General features: G+C 41.1%; 2 protein-coding genes across 2 annotated transcripts; one reads left to right on the plus strand and one right to left on the minus strand.

Moving 5' to 3' along the window:
- Positions 1-877: 877 nt before the first annotated feature.
- LOC118240657 (urokinase plasminogen activator surface receptor-like) lies at positions 878-2,853 on the plus strand. The gene is made up of 5 exons (XM_035521738.1): positions 878-926; positions 1,268-1,375; positions 1,468-1,611; positions 2,184-2,288; positions 2,702-2,853. Exons 1-5 carry the CDS (start codon positions 878-880, stop codon positions 2,851-2,853), a joined length of 558 nt encoding a protein of 185 aa, XP_035377631.1.
- A 6,495-nt stretch (positions 2,854-9,348) lies between these two features.
- LOC118240658 (epidermal differentiation-specific protein-like) lies at positions 9,349-10,849 on the minus strand. Its single transcript, XM_035521739.1, has 2 exons — positions 9,925-10,849; positions 9,349-9,452 (listed from the first exon to the last, which is right to left on the minus strand). The coding sequence occupies exons 1-2, from the start codon at positions 10,847-10,849 to the stop codon at positions 9,349-9,351; spliced, it is 1,029 nt and encodes a 342-aa protein (XP_035377632.1).
- Positions 10,850-18,347: the final 7,498 nt, after the last annotated feature.

The raw sequence follows: 18,347 nt of genomic DNA on the forward strand, positions 1-18,347 counted from the left end.
ATATCATCATCATCATCATCATCATCATCCCCACACCCCAAACATGGGAATCAAGACCCAATGAGTCCATGCACCAAGGTCATTACCAGAGCTGCTGGCCTGAGATTGAAAATTATGCTACGATGGACAGACTACCAAGACGTAGCAGACTACCAAGACGTAGCAGACTACCAAGACCAAGAGCACCTGAAGGACCTGAAAGGCTATTGGAAGATAGAATGCAGACCTACAGTAGTACTAGTAATGATAATTAGTGCTCACTCTTTCTGTGTCCAGTGGCATTTGTTGTCCAAAGTCTATCTTGTTCTCTCTTCAGCTATTGCTTTTCATGTGCAGCTGGTAATGACCCCAGAGATGACCCGCTAAGAGAATGCTAGCTGGAAAAATGGATGTGAAGTCATGCCAGTCACTAGAAGGGGGACTCAGGTAAAAGTTCACACATTAAAGTCCTCCATAACCATTAATATTCAAACAGAGGATTTTAGTCTAAGTACTACGCCACACAGTACTATAGCAGTAGTCAATCAGAGTGCCGCTGTTTAAATAGCAATATGTAAAATAGGCAAAGCAAGGAATAAAATACTATAACAATCAAAAACTGTTTTCCTCATAGCATATAAGTGCCACGCAAAGAACGCATTGGTATTTTTATTATATATTAACTGCCTATTAAGCATTGAGTAGCATTTTAAATTGTGATTGTATTCTGTTTTGACTGGCTTTTTTCAGCAGTCTAAAAAACAGTTTAGACAAAATGAGGAAAGTCTTTCCAAGTTGGAAGCCCACACCCCCTGTAAGTGCTGGAAACTTCCTCATAAAACAAATACATCCATGCTCACTTCCCATTTCTCATACAAGGTGAAAGATTCATGCAGTAATGGACATTCAAATCACATTGGGACTAATCACTTTGTTTTTCACCAAAGGTGAGGAGAATCATATCATTTGTATATATATTTAGCATAGTCAGCACCATAATTACTTTTAATAAATGTATTGTTTAATCAACACTGTCCTGGTGTTACTAGTATTATTAAGGGAAAATGTATGCTTAAGTTGTAATGGTTTAATGTCTTATGTGTTTGTGTTGATAATGATGTACAAACTTATTTAACGTCCTGATTAATTTATTTTGTTTATTTATCATAGCCACTACAGGAATAATATGCAGTAGACTACACAAAACAAATGCATGTATGCCAAGTGCGTGTGTATTTTGCTATTTCTCTATGCAGTCAGTTCACTCTGGATTCTCATTGTTTTCTAGCACTGGCACTCAAATGCTATGAGTATTATGGACCGGTACCTAATGAATACAGTTACACAAATCCGTGTCCAGATCGGTGTGGTAGCGTCACTGCCAGCCTAAGCACAAGTAAGAATGAGTTTAACACAAATTATACTGTCACTAACAGATCCTGAACAGATTTCCACTAATTAATGTTATTTTCATGATTTGTTCTATAGATGGTATACAGGTAGACTATAGTATACATACTTGTATACCACCCACACTGTGTATTAGTGGCAGGGTGAACGTTGGGCTTTTGAAATTGACCGCTAATTCCAAATGCTGCGACACTGATCAGTGCAACAAGCAAGTGGTCCCAGGTAAAAGATTAATCTACTTCTTTCACAAAATTCTGTGAACTGTACCTTGTCCAGAGCATCTTTCAGAAGTGCTTTGGACAAGGGCAACTGCCAAATGCTATAAACATAAATACGATACTTATCTGGTCTTGGCAAAGCTTATGTCAGTGACCTTGACTTCTCCTTGTTATATCATCCTTAGCACATTACATAATCTATTTCTTTCAGAAAATTCATTGAACTGTTCCTTGTCCAGAGCAACTTTCAGAAGTGCTTTGGACAAATCCTATAAACAGAAATACTATACTTCTCTGGACTTGACACAGCTCATGTCAGTGACCTTGACTTGTCCTAGTTTATCATGACTTAGACCTGAGGGAGTGGACCCTAATGAGCAAATGGGCAGAGTGTGTAGAGCATGACATCTAAAGAGGAAGTGCACAGTGAGAGAGAACACCAGAGGAACATTACTAAACTGGAAATTTAAATCACAGTCATGTATAACAATATAGTAGCGAGACCTTCTGAACCATATTTTGCAGACTGATGTTGATTAGCTTCCTCTCTTTCTCTATATGTTTACTTGCTTTTAGCTTTACCAAACCAGCCTCCTAATGGGAAGAAGTGTTGCAATACCAGAGACTGCTCAGATACTGTGAACTGTGAAGGAGATGAAGACCACTGCTTTAGCGCAACAGGTAAAAATCAAACAATCTGCTTACAGGATAAAGCCGGTTCTTTTATGCATGACAAAAGTACAAAGTATTCTGCTTATGATGGTTGAGGTTTCCAATTCCAGCTGTAGAAAAGCCTGCAGTGTGTAGTGTCCTTAGTTGGTCAGAAACAGGGGAATATTTCATACCCGAGGTTCTTAAGGAAACGTTTTACTTACCACAATTTTTCTTTGACTAAACTCATAACACAGGGCATTGGAACAGCAAAGACACTGAACTATCCACTGGTTAGAATTTTAGAAAAACTGATAAAAGAATAATTAAATCAACTAAATGTGGGGAGGACTGTGGCAAAATGGAAATATCTATACATTACTGAAGTCTACATGTACAACTGGATTTAGTATTTCTCTCTGTTCTTCCTGTCTCTCACTCAGTGGTTTTGTACAGCGTTAATGCAACCGTGAGTGGATGTGCAACCAAGAGTGTGTGTGAAGGCCTTTTACCACTCATGCATACAACAAATGTAATAACGGATGTGAAGTGCTGTGAGGGGGATCTGTGTAACAGTACTGGCAGCTTACACTGAGTCTCTTCGTCTTTGTGGGGCATCTGCTCTCCTCCACCTTCCTCAGCTCAGCTTTGTGGTAACCTCCATTCAGGAAATGGTTTAAACAATTATTACCATGTTTGCTCTAAATTATCAAATCAGTGTGCATGCATTCATACTGCACCTACAGCAATTCCTAACTGATAACTTTGTAATTTCTCCATTTTGTGTATCAAGAAAGTATGACGATGTCTAATGTAGTACAATAAAAGAATTAACCGTGGTGCAATCTTGTCCTTTAATTTCTACAGTTTCAGTTTAATAGCATAATGATGCCTCCTGTGCTATGTGACTTATTCAAGCTAATGTGACTGAGAGAACATTAGAAGAATCACAATATCTACTAAAAGTAAACTCCAATTATGAAACTGTGGGAATTTTCATTCCCAGAAATATCTGAAACCGATTTCAGAGCACAACAAAATGGAAGGAACACACTCAGGATCTACACAGGTTCATTTATTGCAATTAATGAAAATAGACATGGGTTCTTCAAAATCAAAACAGTTGTTCATGGGAGTTATAGGTGTGTGAAAAGATTAAGTATGAACTCTTTCCATTCTGGCAGTAATTAACAAATATCTGTGAATATACTATTGACAAACTCCGGGGGGGAAAGACGGAAGTTATATGCAGGTTGCTAAAGAACAAAAGAGTACAATGGTACAGTCATGGTCATACATATCATGCACGCATCATGCATTCATCAAACATGCTGTGCACTATTGCAAAAACAACCCTGAGTAAACAGTATATGTGAGACAGTGCAGAATGAGTGGGATAGCAGTGGAAGTGATATCATTAGATGTCATTTTATTGTCTAAGGTATTTAGCTTGATATTCCTACAAGGTGCAGAGTAATAGAGGTGGCATCTGAGAGGGTGGGAGTGTATGTCAGAGTACAGGCCTTGTTGGAGTACTACTGACTATGCAGCAGCCTGATGACCTGCAGGAGCTATTTGACCCTGAGCCTGCTGTTTTTGGCTTTGTATGCTTCTGAATCATATTCCTGGACGGCAGCAGTGACAGATTACTGTGGCTTGGGTGGATGGGCTCTCTTATGGTCCTCTTGGATTTCCTCAAACAGTGTTTGGTGTACAGTACAGTCTTGATAAGAAGAAGGAAAGAAAGAATCATTTATTATACACCTGCCAGAAAGCATTTGCATTTGTATTTTTATAATATTTTATAATATTTTAACTGCCTATTAATCATTGAGTAGCATTTTAAATTGTGATTGTATTCTATTTTGACTGGCTTTTTTCAGCAGTCTAAAATACAGTTTAGAGAAAATGAGTAAAGTCTTTCTAAGTTGATACATGTGTGGTTTAATCAACACTGCCCTGTTGTTACTAGTATTAGTAAGGAATAAGGAATCATTTTGTGTTGATATTTAATTATTTATGGACTGATTTAACTTCCGGGTTAATTTATTGGGGGGGGCGGGGGGCTAAGTGGTTAATTACTCAGAGCCGTGTCAATTTCAGTGTGGCAGCATCACCAGCCTAAGCATAAGTAAGAATGATTTTTAAACAAATTATACTGTCACTAACAGATTGTGAACAGGTTCTCACCAAATAATATTATTTTTGTTATTTGTTCTGTAGATATTATACAGGTAGACTATAGTATAAATTCTTGTGTACCACCCACACACCTAGCTAATATATTATCTCGGCTGTTGGCATATCTAAAGGTAAACCGCCCAAGAAACGCATATCCTAGCATAATGCTTGTGGGTTTGGTGCTTGTTAGAAAAAATAGCTCACCTTCATAAAGGTAGTTCTCAATACGCGGGTTGATATAGTCAGATGGGTGGCAGTATAATTCTAATGCATGATATGCATAAGGAAGACATATCAATTACTGTTATGCAAAGCGTTAAGGTAGCTGTGAATAGATATTCAACCAAGAGTTGAGCAACCTGCTCAGCAGGTTTTATTCAGGTTTTCTGCAGTACGGCACCCCTCACCAGCTGCTAACAGCATTACACTTCAAAAGCAACAACTTGGAATCACTCAACACATGTTGAATCACTCACAAGCCACTTCTACACATCTACCATGTTCATCCTTTTGTAAAATCTCTGGCGATTGTGTTTTTTCCTTTCAACTCTGGCATTTTCTTCCCCCTCTGGTTCAACAGTCTGAAACTCTCTCTACATTCAAATCTAACATCTTAATTGATGTTCCAATCACTTCCATGGCCACAGGCATATAAAACCAAGCACCTTGGCATGCAGACTGCTTCTACAAACATTTGTGAAAGAATGGGTCTCTCTGAGGAGCTCCAGCATGGTACCATGACAGGATGCCACCTATGCAATAAGTCCAGTTGTAAAATTTCCTCACTACTAAATATCCCACTGTCAAATGTCAGTGGTATTATCACAAAGTGGATGACAGCAACTCAGCCACGATGTAAGCCATGTAAAATGACACAGCAGGGTCAGTGGATGCTGAGTCAGTCACTACAGACCTCCAAACTTCATGTAGCCTTCAGATTATCTCAAGAACAGTGCATAGAGAGCTTCATAGAGTGGGTTTCCATGGCCGAGCAGCTGCATTCAAGCCTTTCGTTACCGAGCGCAATGCAAGCATTGGATGCAGGGGTGTAAAGCACGCCACTGGACTATAGAGCAGTGGAGACATGTTCTCTGGAGTGATGAATCACACTTCTCTGACTGGCTATCCATTGGATGAGTCTGGGTTTGGCGGTTGCCGGGACAACAGTTCTTATCTGCCTGCATTGTGCAAAGTGTAAAGTTTGGTGGAGGAGGGATTATGGTGTGGGGTTGTTTTTTAGGAGTTGCGCTTGGCCCCTTAGTTCCAGTGAAAGGAACTGTTAATGCTTCAGCATACCAAGAGAGTTTGGACAATTTCCTGCTCCCAACTTTGTGGGAACGGTTTGAGGATGGCCCCCTCCTGTTCCAGTATGACTACACACCAGTGCACAAAGCAAGGTCGATAAAGACATTAATGAGTGAGTTTGGTGTTGAAGAACTTGACTGGTCTGCACAGAATCCTGACCTAAACCCAATAGAACACCTTTTGGACAAATTAGAGCGAAGACTGTGAGCCAGGCCTTGTCCAACATCAATGTCTCACCTCACAAATGTGCTGCTGGAAGAATGGTCAAAAATTCCCATAAACACACTCCTAATCCTTGTGGAACACCTTCCCAAATGAGTTCAAGCTGTTATAGTTGCAAAGGGTGGGCCGACATCATATTAAACCGTATGGATTAAGATTGGGATGTCACTCTAGTTCATATGCATGCGAAGGCAGACGGGCGAATACTTTTGACAGTATAGTGTATATTACTGATGTGTTACTGAATATTATTTAAATGCTTCTTTGGTCTGGCTCCATTGACACTGAACTGAATGTAATGTGGGCACAACTGAATTTGACAACTCTGCATTACACTCTCACACCTTCACAAAGGTTGTAGCTCAAATTGTCCAGCTAAGAGTTTAAGAATTCCATTACTCTTATAGTATAAACAAAAGGTTACAACATATACTGTGAATATGTTTGCTCACATGCTATGGACTCTGTGTATAAAGAGTGACAAGTCAGCTAGCTAATAATTAACCTTGTAAAAAGAATTTAAAAAGCTGGTGAAAAAATGACAGAAATCAGTGACACAATCTTGCTAGGTGAGAATCTGCCAATGTCCAGTTACAAAATAAATGGGCCATACAACTAATTCATAAAAAAGAATTTGAAAGTCAGTTTTGCTGCATATTGGACTGCGGAAATATGTTGAATATTAATGTTGAGACCACGTAATTGATAACTGTCAGATCTCAGTGAAATCAGTGAAAGTGTTTGGGGAGCCTGTTTACTAATCAGTGTAGCAGGGATTCTTTAACCGATATAGGTCCTTTGAAATAGCCACTTTTTTTCTTTTTAACGTATTGTCACTGTGGGTACTTCTGAAAAGGCTGTAGCTATATAGGGTTGGTTCAAAATATCCTTTAAATGAAAGTGCTTCTAAACTTTGGATTTTCACAAAAATACTTTTTCACAGGTAAGAACAATGCTGCTGCCTCTGTATGCTGAGCGTTCATACAGTGTGATCTGAGGATTTGTCAGGTCATCTGTAATCATCTCTAGTGACGAAATGCTGTCATTGTGTTCGACTCTGTTGGATTCTCCTTCATCGTAGAAGAGCCGCTGAAATTGATATCTGTGTAAGCGACCAATGGATTTCCAATCACCTTCAAAGAGGAAATGGTGTCATTAAAAAAGGGTTCAACCAAGTTGGAGACATTGGAGGTAAACTCTTTGCTGAGACCCTCAAAATTAATATGCTCATAGACAATGATCTTGATCATGGTGTCCGGCAGAGTTAGTATCCCTGAAGTCAGTACAGGAACAGATGAGACTGAGACAGTGGAAAAAGAGCAGGACTCCCTCTTCATATATAGGAGGGCTGCAGTGGGTGGGAGTGGGAGGATCTGCAGGTTGTTCCCAAGCACAGGAAACAGATACCTGCACTGTATCCCAAAACAAAACCGGCCAAGCCAAAAGTTTCCAGCAGCCATTTAAATGGCACTGAAGATTTACAACACATCATTGCTGACGTGCATTCAGCAAGTGCTTCTGCCTGAAACTGGAAAACAGACAGGAATGTGGAATTAGTAGCTTTGGGCTTTGCCAAAAGCTTACGCTGTCACCCTATTAACTGTGCTTTTGACTTGATCTCTAACTCCCTCCCTCCTTTTCTCTCTCCTTCCCTTAACCTTCCCTCTATGCAGATACCTATCTCTATCCTACACAAGGTTCATCAGGAATAGTAGCTGTATAGCTGCTCCCCTCATGGCTCTACTAAAGGGAGCACCCACAAAGCTGCAGCTGCTGAGGCACTCATCGTGCATTAAAAAAGTCAATCATGATGGCTCCATTGCTCAAACAACCTGATCTTTCTAAAGCTTTTATACTTGAGGTAGACACTTCGGAGACAGGGGTAGGAGCAGTGTTGTGTCAGCGTGTAGGACCCAAACAGAAGCTCCATCTCATAGCCGTTTACTCCCACACACCCGCTGAATGTTACTACTTGCGGTAAATCTAACAATCCAGGAGTGGAGACATTGGTTAGAAGGAGCCAAGCACCCTTTTAGTGTGATCACTGACCACAAGAACCTGGGATGCATGAAGTCAGTTAAACATCTGAACATCCTGGTGCACATAAGGAGGATCCTTCAGCACCTGACCGCTCAGCAGTCCATCCTCTCACGCCATGCTCACAAGAGGATGCTCTTCTTCAGTGTGCTGCCTCTGCTGCACCCTGTCTTCAGGATGACACTATCTTAAAGACACTCTGGTCACTGGAGGCCTTGCCTCCACCACAGCTAGGATGACTCCATCTCCATTGCACCCCGCACTGCTATTCTCTGAAAGACTCATGAATTTGTTCTTTTTTCCTTTCCAACACACCTGACTGAAGAGCTTGATATTTCACAGGTCAGACACTCTCGTCCAGAGCAACTTACAAATTTCAGTCATATTACAGAGGTAGGCAAGTGAAGTCTTAGGAGCCTTGTACAAGGACCCTAATTGGTATAGCATAGAGTACTTGTCGAACAGGATTTGAACCCCATGCCCCCTCAGGGGCAGAGTGCTGTTACCCACAGCACTGATCGTTGATTGTCGTTAAAACAAGAATGTTCAGTGAAAGCACCTGCAGTCAACTAGTCTTGAGAAACAACTGGTCAGTTGCCTAAACATGTGTCTGTTAAAACAAAGACATTACAGGCTCAAAAGGAAATAAAAGCATATTTGTGCTGTCCTTTAAATAATGATTCGGTGACCAGCAGTTATGCACAGATCATTGCAAATGCCCCATTAATCAAATGCATGCACTCCAATTGTACCTTCCACAAATATTTTGTTTGCAGATGGGCGGAAACATGCCTAACGTATATTCTATAGTATGGAATGTGATAGAAGCTTTGTATACATCTGATCTAACAGGAATGAAATGCAAGTGTGCCCTAAAAATGACATTGAAAAGCACAAAAAAAGCATTTTGCTAATAATATAACCCTTTTAGAATATACAATAAATGCATGTAAAGCATATTTATGAGTGCATGTTGTCAATGCATGATCATCATAGAAGACCCTTAGATTTTTTAAATAATTCTTTTTATTATTTTATGCCATGTTTAAAAAACGACACAGCAGATATCAAAATTACAAGAGAGATAGGGGAGAAAAAGCATTTTATTCTTTTCTTATCAGGGCTAGTCACGCAGATTCTTTATTGGGTATCCCAGTAGCCTGGAGAACGAAAAGGTTCCCACACCTGAAAAGTTCTCTGGAAATAATAATAGTAAATGAAGTCAAATTTTTTGTGACCACAGAGTAAAGCTACTACACTGCTGCTGCATATTCAACATATGATGAGGGTATGTAAAATACATATGTAATTTATATTTTCATGTAGACCGTGTTTACTACCTGCATTAGATCTTCTGCTCCTTAAATTCAGCATTAATCGAGTTCCCAGAGTTGCTCCTATACTCATGAATTTGTTCTTTTTTCCTTTCCAACACACCTGACTGAAGGGCTTGATATTTCACAGGTCAGACCATCTCGTTCAGAGCAACTTACAAATTTCAGTCATATTACAGAGGTAGGCAAGTGAAGTCTTAGGAGCCTTGTACAAGGACCCTAATTGGTATAGCATAGAGTACTTGTCGAACAGGATTTGAACCCCATGCCCCCTCAGGGGCAGAGTGCTGTTACCCACAGCACTGATCGTTGATTGACATGTTAAAACAAGAATGTTCAGTGAAAGCACCTGCAGTCAACTAGTCTTGAGAAACAACTGGTCAGTTGCCTAAACATGTGTCTGTTAAAACAAAGACATTACAGGCTCAAAAGGAAATAAAAGCATATTTGTGCTGTCCTTTAAATAATGATTCGGTGACCAGCAGTTATGCACAGATCATTGCAAATGCCCCATTAATCAAATGCATGCACTCCAATTGTATCTTCCACAAATATTTTGTTTGCAGATAGGCGGAAACATGCCTAACGTATATTATATAGTATGGAATGTGATGGAAGCTTTGTATACATCTGATCTAACAGGAATGAAATACAAGTGAGCTTGGTGTGCGGAGGGATTTTGGCTGGCAGGCTGACACGAACAGCCTTCTTCTCTGTTCTAGTGTTGCTGCTTCCTTTCTCCACTGTGAAAGTATTGCTCAAAGTGAGGCTGCTCTCTGCCTTCACTAAACCCACATTCACCTCAAAGTTTGCTCCCACACTGATGCTTGATTCGTTGCGGAAGCTGAAGGTATCAGTGACAGCCTGCTCGTACTCTTGATCCAGCTCCGTGGAGAAGTTTTGCTCATGATCTGTATCATTCCGACCATCCAGGATGTCAATGACAACAGATGACACGTGTTCCTCCTTCTGGCCCCAGAGGACCTCAGCTGTTATAATGGACCTGCCCGGGTTTAGAGGGCGCACATGAGAGACTTTGTCATTGAACCAGCCATACTTAGGCACATCACAAGATGCTCTGGCCACCATCATAGCGCCACCTCTATTTGAGTGCTCATACAGGACCCAGGCTCCTCTCTGCACCTTGTGAGAAGAAGCTGTATCATTGAAAGAGCCATAGGCCAGGTTTGTCTCACAGGTAAGAACAATGCTGCTACCTCTGTATGCCGAGTGTTCATACAGTGTGATCTGAGGATTTGTCAGGTCATCTGTAATCATCTCTAGTGATGAAATGCTGTCATTGGGATTCACTCTGTTGTATTCTCCTTCTTCGTAGACAGCCTGGGAGCCACTGAAATTGATATCTGTGTAAGCCACCCATGGATTTCCAATCACCTTCAAAGAGGAAATGGTGTCATTGAAAAAGTGCTCAACCAAGTTGGAGACATTGGAGGTAAACTCTTTGCTGAGACCCTCAAAATTAATATGCTCATAGACAATGATCTTGTTCATGGTGTCCGGCAGAGTTAGTATCCCTGAAGTCAGTACAGGAACAGATGAGACTGAGACAGTGGAAAAAGAGCAGGACTCCTCTTCATATATAGGAGGGCTGCAGTGGGTGGGAGTGGGAGGATCTGCAGGTTGTTCCCAAGCACTGGAAACAGATACCTGCACTGTATCCCAAAACAAAACCGGCCAAGCCAATAGTTTCCAGAAGCCATTTAAATGGCACTGAAGATTTACAACACATCATTGCTGACCTGCATTCAGCAAGTGCTACTGCCTGAAACTGGAAAACAGACAGGAATGTGGAATTAGTAGCTTTGGGCCTTGCCAAAAGCTTACGCTGTCACCATATTAATTGTGCTTTTGACTGGATCTCTAACTCCCTCCCTCCTTTTCTCTCTCCTTCCCTTAACCTTCCCTCTATGCAGATACCTATCTCTATCCTACACAAGGTTCATCAGGAATAGTAGCTGTATAGCTGCTCCCCTCATGGCTCTACTAAAGGGAGCACCCACAAAGCTGCAGCTGCTGAGGCACTCATCTGTGCATTAAAAAAGTCAATCATGATGGCTCCATTGCTCAAACAACCTGATCTTTCTAAAGCTTTTATACTTGAGGTAGACGCTTCGGAAACAGGCGTAGGAGCAGTGTTGTGTCAGCGTGTAGGACCCAAACAGAAGCTCCATCTCATAGCCGTTTACTCCCACACACCCGCTGAATGTTACTACTTGCGGTAAATCTAACAATCCAGGAGTGGAGACATTGGTTAGAAAGAGCCAAGCACCCTTTTAGTGTGATCACTGACCACAAGAACCTGGGATGCATGAAGTCAGTTAAACATCTGAACATCCTGGTGCACATAAGGAGGATCCTCCAGCACCTGACCCCTCAGCAGTCCATCCTCTCACGCCCTGCTCACAAGAGGATGCTCTTCTTCAGTGTCCTGCCTCTGCTGCACCCTGTCTTCAGGATGACACTATCTTAAAGACACTCTGGTCACTGGAGGCCTTGCCTCCACCACAGCTAGGATGACTCCATCTCCATTGTACCCCGCACTGCTATTCTCTGAAAGACTCATGAATTTGTGCTTTTTTCCTTTCCAACACACCTGACTGAAGGGCTTGATATTTCACAGGTCAGACACTCTCGTCCAGAGCAACTTACAAATTTCAGTTATAATACAGAGGTAGGCAAGTGAAGTCTTAGGAGCCTTGTACAAGGACCCTAATTGGTATAGCATAGAGTACTTGTCCAAACAGGATTTGAACGCTGTTACCCACAGCGCTGATCGTTGACTGACGTTAAAACAAGAATGTCCTGTCTCTCACTCAGTGGTTATGTACAGCGTTAATGTAACCGTGAGTGGATGTGCAACCAAGAGTGTGTGTGGAGGCCTTTCAACACTCATGTATACAACAAATGACGTGATGGATATGAAGTGCTGTGAGGGGGATCTGTGTAACAGTACTGGCAGCTTACACTGAGTCTCTTCATCTTTGTGGGGCATCTGCTCTCCTCCACCTTCCTCAGCTCAGCTTTGTGGTAACCTCCATTCAGGAAATGGTTTAAACAATTATTACCATGTTTGCTCTAAATTATCAAATCAGTGTGCATGCATTCATACTGCACCTGCAGCAATTCCTAACTGATAACTTTGTAATTTCTCCATTTTGTGTATCAAGAAAGTATGACGATGTCTAATGTAGTACAATAAAATAATTAACCGTGGTGCAATCTTGTCCTTTAATTTCTACAGTTTCAGTTTAATAGCATAATGATGCCTCCTGTACTATGTGACTTATTGAAGCTAATGTGACTGAGAGAACATTAGAAGAATCACAATATCTACTAAAAGTAAACTCCGGGGGGGGAAAGACGGAAGTTATATGCAGGTTGCTAAAGAACAAAAGAGTACACTGGTACAGTCATGGTCATACATATCATGCACGCATCATGCATTCATCAAACATGCTGTGCACTATTGCAAAAACAACCCTGAGTAAACCGCATATGTGAGACAGTGCAGAATGAGTGGGATAGCAGTGGAAGTGATTTCATTAGATGTCATTTTATTGTCTAAGGTATTTAGCTTGATATTCCTACAAGGTGCAGAGTAATAGAGGTGGCATCTGAGAGGGTGGGAGTGTATGTCAGAGTACAGGCCTTGTTGGAGTACTACTGACTATGCAGCAGCCTGATGACCTGCAGGAGGTATTTGACCCTGAGCCTGCTGTTTTTGGCTTTGTATGCTTCTGAATCATATTCCTGGATGGCAGCAGTGACAGATTACTGTGGCTTGGGTGGATGGGCTCTCTTATGGTCCTCTTGGATTTCCTCAAACAGTGTTTGGTGTACAGTACAGTCTTGATAAGAAGAAGGAAAGAAAGAATCATTTATTATACACCTGCCAGAAAGCATTTGCATTTGTATTTTTATAATATTTTATAATATTTTAACTGCCTATTAATCATTGAGTAGCATTTTAAATTGTGATTGTATTCTATTTTGACTGGCTTTTTTCAGCAGTCTAAAATACAGTTTAGAGAAAATGAGTAAAGTCTTTCTAAGTTGATACATGTGTGGTTTAATCAACACTGCCCTGTTGTTACTAGTATTATTAAGGAATAAGGAATCATTTTGTGTTGATATTTAATTATTTATGGACTGATTTAACTTCCGGGTTAATTTATTGGGGGGGGGGGGGGCTAAGTGGTTAATTACTCAGAGCCGTGTCAATTTAAGTGTGGCAGCATCACCAGCCTAAGCATAAGTAAGAATGATTTTAAAACAAATTATACTGTCACTAACAGATTGTGAACAGGTACCCACCAAATAATATTATTTTTGTTATTTGTTCTGTAGATATTATACAGGTAGACTATAGTATAAATTCTTGTGTACCACTCACACACCTAGCTAATATATTATCTCGGCTGTTGGCATATCTAAAGGTAAACCGCCCAAGAAACGCATATCCTAGCATAATGCTTGTGGGTTTGGTGCTTGTTAGAAAAAATAGCTCACCTTCCTAAAGGTAGTTCTCAATACGCGGGTTGATATAGTCAGATGGGTGGCAGTATAATTCTAATGGGTGATATGCATAAGGAAGACATATCGATTACTGTTATGCAAAGCGTTAAGGTAGCTGTGAATAGATATTCAACCAAGAGTTGAGCAACCTGCTCAGCAGGTTTTATTCAGGTTTTCTGCAGTACGGCACCCCTCACCAGCTGCTAACAGCATTACACTTCAAAAGCAACAACTAGGAACCACCAACATGTTGACTCACTCACAAGCCACTTCTATAGCGTTTTTATTATTTTATTTATTTATTTTACCATTAATGATGAATCTTACATCCTAATCCATAAAAACCTGAGGAGCGGAAGGTTTTTCTAAAGTGTAGTGAAGCAGTCATTAAAATAAATAATTTATTTATCTGTTCTTTCTTTCTCTCACTCAGTGTTTATGCAAGGCGTTAAGGTAGCTGTTAGTAGATGTTCATATCATAGTATTAATACTATCATAGTACATAATACTATGATAGTGTCATCATCGTATTTCTCTCTGATCTTTCTGTCTCTCACTCAGTGGTTATGCAAAGCGTTAAGGGAGCTGTTAGTAGATGTGCAACCAAGAGTGTGTGAAGGCCTTTCAACATTCATGCATACAGTAAATGTAATGACGGATGTGGAGTGCTGTGAGGGGGATCTGTGTAACAGTACTAGCAGTGTTACACCGAGTCTCTTCCTCGTTCTGGGGCCTCTTCTCTTCTCCTCCCTCCTCAGTTCAGCTTTGTTGTAACATTTTCCCTACAGCCTTTCAAAGCTGTCAGTTCAATTAAAAACACAACTCTGAAAGTTTTACAACAATATTCATATATTTATGGTGTACATATTTAGCCATTCCTCTGTTCAACAGGTTTTATTCAGATGTTCTGCAGTATAGCACCCCTCACCAGCTGCTAACAGCATTACACTTCAAAAGCAACAACTTGGAATCACTCAACACATGTTGAATCACTCACAAGCCACTTCTACACATCTACCATGTTCATCCTTTTGTAAAATCTCTGGCGATTGTGTTTTTTCCTCTCAACTCTGGCATTTTCTTCCCCTCTGGTTCAACAGTCTGAAACTCTCTCTACATTCAAATCTAACATCTTAATTGAATTAAGATGTTCCAATCACTTCCATGGCCACAGGCATATAAAACCAAGCACCTTGGCATGCAGACTGCTTCTACAAACATTTGTGAAAGAATGGGTCTCTCTGAGGAGCTCAGTGAATTCCAGCATGGTACCATGACAGGATGCCACCTATGCAATAAGTCCAGTTGTAAAATTTCCTCACTACTAATATCCCACTGTCAAATGTCAGTGGTATTATCACAAAGTGGATGACAGCAACTCAGCCACGATGTAAGCCATGTAAAATGACACAGCAGGGTCAGTGGATGCCACTACAGACCTCCAAACTTCATGTAGCCTTCAGATTATCTCAAGAACAGTGCATAGAGAGCTTCATAGAGTGGGTTTCCATGGCCGAGCAGCTGCATTCAAGCCTTTCGTTACCGAGCGCAATGCAAGCATTGGATGCAGTGGTGTAAAGCACGCCACTGGACTATAGAGCAGTGGAGACATGTTCTCTGGAGTGATGAATCACACTTCTCTGACTGGCTATCCATTGGATGAGTCTGGGTTTGGCGGTTGCCGGGAGAACAGTTCTTATCTGCCTGCATTGTGCAAAGTGTAAAGTTTGGTGGAGGAGGGATTATATGGTGGGGTTGTTTTTTAGGAGTTGCGCTTGGCCCCTTAGTTCCAGTGAAAGGAACTGTTAATGCTTCAGCATACCAAGAGAGTTTGGACAATTTCCTGCTCCCAACTTTGTGGGAACGGTTTGAGGATGGCCCCCTCCTGTTCCAGTATGACTACACACCAGTGCACAAAGCAAGGTCGATAAAGACATTAATGAGTGAGTTTGGTGTTGAAGAACTTGACTGGTCTGCACAGAATCCTGACCTAAACCCAATAGAACACCTTTTGGACAAATTAGAGCGAAGACTGTGAGCCAGGCCTTGTCCAACATCAATGTCTCACCTCACAAATGTGCTGCTGGGAGAATGGTCAAAAATTCCCATAAACACACTCCTAATCCTTGTGGAACACCTTCCCAAATGAGTTCAAGCTGTTATAGTTGCAAAGGGTGGGCCGACATCATATTAAACCGTATGGATTAAGATTGGGATGTCACTCTAGTTCATATGCATGCGAAGGCAGACGGGCGAATACTTTTGACAGTATAGTGTATATTACTGATGTGTTACTGAATATTATTTAAATGCTTCTTTGGTCTGGCTCCATTGACACTGAACTGAATGTAATGTGGGCACAACTGAATTTGACAACTCTGCATTACACTCTCACACCTTCACAAAGGTTGTAGCTCAAATTGTCCAGCTAAGAGTTTAAGAATTCCATTACTCTTATAGTATAAACAAAAGGTTACAACATATACTGTGAATATGTTTGCTCACATGCTATGGACTCTGTGTATAATGAGTGACAAGTCAGCTAGCTAATAATTAACCTTGTAAAAAGAATTTAAAAAGCTGGTGAAAAAATGACAGAAATCAGTGACACAATCTTGCTAGGTGAGAATCTGCCAATGTCCAGTTACAAAATAAATGGGCCATACAACTAATTCATAAAAAAGAATTTGAAAGTCAGTTTTGCTGCATATTGGACTGCGGAAATATGTTGAATATTAATGTTGAGACCATGTAATTGATAACTGTCAGATCTCAGTGAAATCAGTGAAAGTGTTTGGGGAGCCTGTTTACTAATCAGTGTAGCAGGGATTCTTTAACCGATATAGGTCCTTTGAAATAGCCACTTTTTTCTTTTTAACGTACTGTCACTGTGGGTACTTCTGAAAAGGCTGTAGCTATATAGGGTTGGTTCAAAATATCCTTTAAATGAAAGTGCTTCTAAACTTTGGATTTTCACAAAAATACTTTTTCACAGGTAAGAACAATGCTGCTGCCTCTGTATGCTGAGCGTTCATACAGTGTGATCTGAGGATTTGTCAGGTCATCTGTAATCATCTCTAGGTGACGAAATGCTGTCATTGTGTTCGACTCTGTTGGATTCTCCTTCATCGTAGAAGAGCCGCTGAAATTGATATCTGTGTAAGCGACCAATGGATTTCCAATCACCTTCAAAGAGGAAATGGTGTCATTAAAAAAGGGTTCAACCAAGTTGAAGACATTGGATGTAAACTCTTTGCTGAGACCCTCAAAATTAATATGCTCATAGACAATGATCTTGATCATGGTGTCCGGCAGAGTTAGTATCCCTGAAGTCAGTACAGGAACAGATGAGACTGAGACAGTGGAAAAAGAGCAGGACTCCCTCTTCATATATAGGAGGGCTGCAGTGGGTGGGAGTGGGAGGATCTGCAGGTTGTTCCCAAGCACTGGAAACAGATACCTGCACTGTATCCCAAAACAAAACCGGCCAAGCCAATAGTTTCCAGCAGCCATTTAAATGGCACTGAAGATTTACAACACATCATTGCAAGTGCTAATGCCTGAAATTGGAAAACAGACAGGAATGTGGAATTAGTAGCTTTGGGCCTTGCCTAAAGCTTACGCTTTCACCCTATTAACTGTGCTTTTGACTGGATCTCTAACTCCCTCCCTCCTTTTCTCTCTCCTTCCCTTAACCTTCCCTCTATGCAGATACCTATCTCTATCCTACACAAGGTTCATCAGGAATAGTAGCTGTATAGCTGCTCCCCTCATGGCTCTACTAAAGGGAGCACCCACAAAGCTGCAGCTGCTGAGGCACTCATCTGTGCATTAAAAAAGTCAATCATGATGGCTCCATTGCTCAAACAACCTAATCTTTCTAAAGCTTTTATACTTGAGGTAGACGCTTCGGAAACAGGCGTAGGAGCAGTGTTGTGTCAGCGTGTAGGACCCAAACAGAAGCTCCATCTCATAGCCGTTTACTCCCACACACCCGCTGAATGGTACTACTTGCGGTAAATCTAACAATCCAGGAGTGGAGACAATGATTAGAAAGAGCCAAGCACCCTTTTAGTGTGATCACTGACCACAAGAACCTGGGATGCATGAAGTCAGTTAAACATCTGAACATCCTGGTGCACATAAGGAGGATCCTCCAGCACCTGACCCCTCAGCAGTCCATCCTCTCATGCCCTGCTCACAAGAGGATGCTCTTCTTCAGTGTCGTGCCTCTGCTGCACCCTGTCTTCAGGATGACACTATCTTAAAGACACTCTGGTCACTGGAGGCCTTGCCTCCACCACAGCTAGGATGACTCCATCTCCATTGTACCCCACACTGCTATTCTCTGAAAGACTCATGAATTTGTGCTTTTTTCCTTTCCAACACACCTGACTGAAGGGCTTGATATTTCACAGGTCAGAAACTCTCGTCCAGAGCAACTTACAAATTTCAGTTATAATACAGAGGTAGG

Source organism: Electrophorus electricus, chromosome 22 (assembly GCF_013358815.1).
Source record: "Electrophorus electricus isolate fEleEle1 chromosome 22, fEleEle1.pri, whole genome shotgun sequence".
Lineage (NCBI taxonomy): Eukaryota > Metazoa > Chordata > Actinopteri > Gymnotiformes > Gymnotidae > Electrophorus > Electrophorus electricus.

Excerpts from the sequence above, each read along its gene's own strand:
- LOC118240657 (XM_035521738.1), top strand. The coding sequence starts at position 878 with ATGGACATTCAAATCACATTGGGACTAATCACTTTGTTTTTCACCAAA. Across the intron at positions 1,376-1,467 it reads CACTGCCAGCCTAAGCACAA|ATGGTATACAGGTAGACTAT; the intron begins GTAAGAATGAGT and ends TTTGTTCTATAG. Across the intron at positions 1,612-2,183 it reads CAACAAGCAAGTGGTCCCAG|CTTTACCAAACCAGCCTCCT; the intron begins GTAAAAGATTAA and ends ACTTGCTTTTAG.
- LOC118240658 (XM_035521739.1), bottom strand. The coding sequence starts at position 10,849 with ATGAACAAGATCATTGTCTATGAGCATATTAATTTTGAGGGTCTCAGC. Across the intron at positions 9,453-9,924 it reads TTCCATACTATATAATATAC|CCCTTCAGTCAGGTGTGTTG; the intron begins GTTAGGCATGTT and ends TGAAATATCAAG.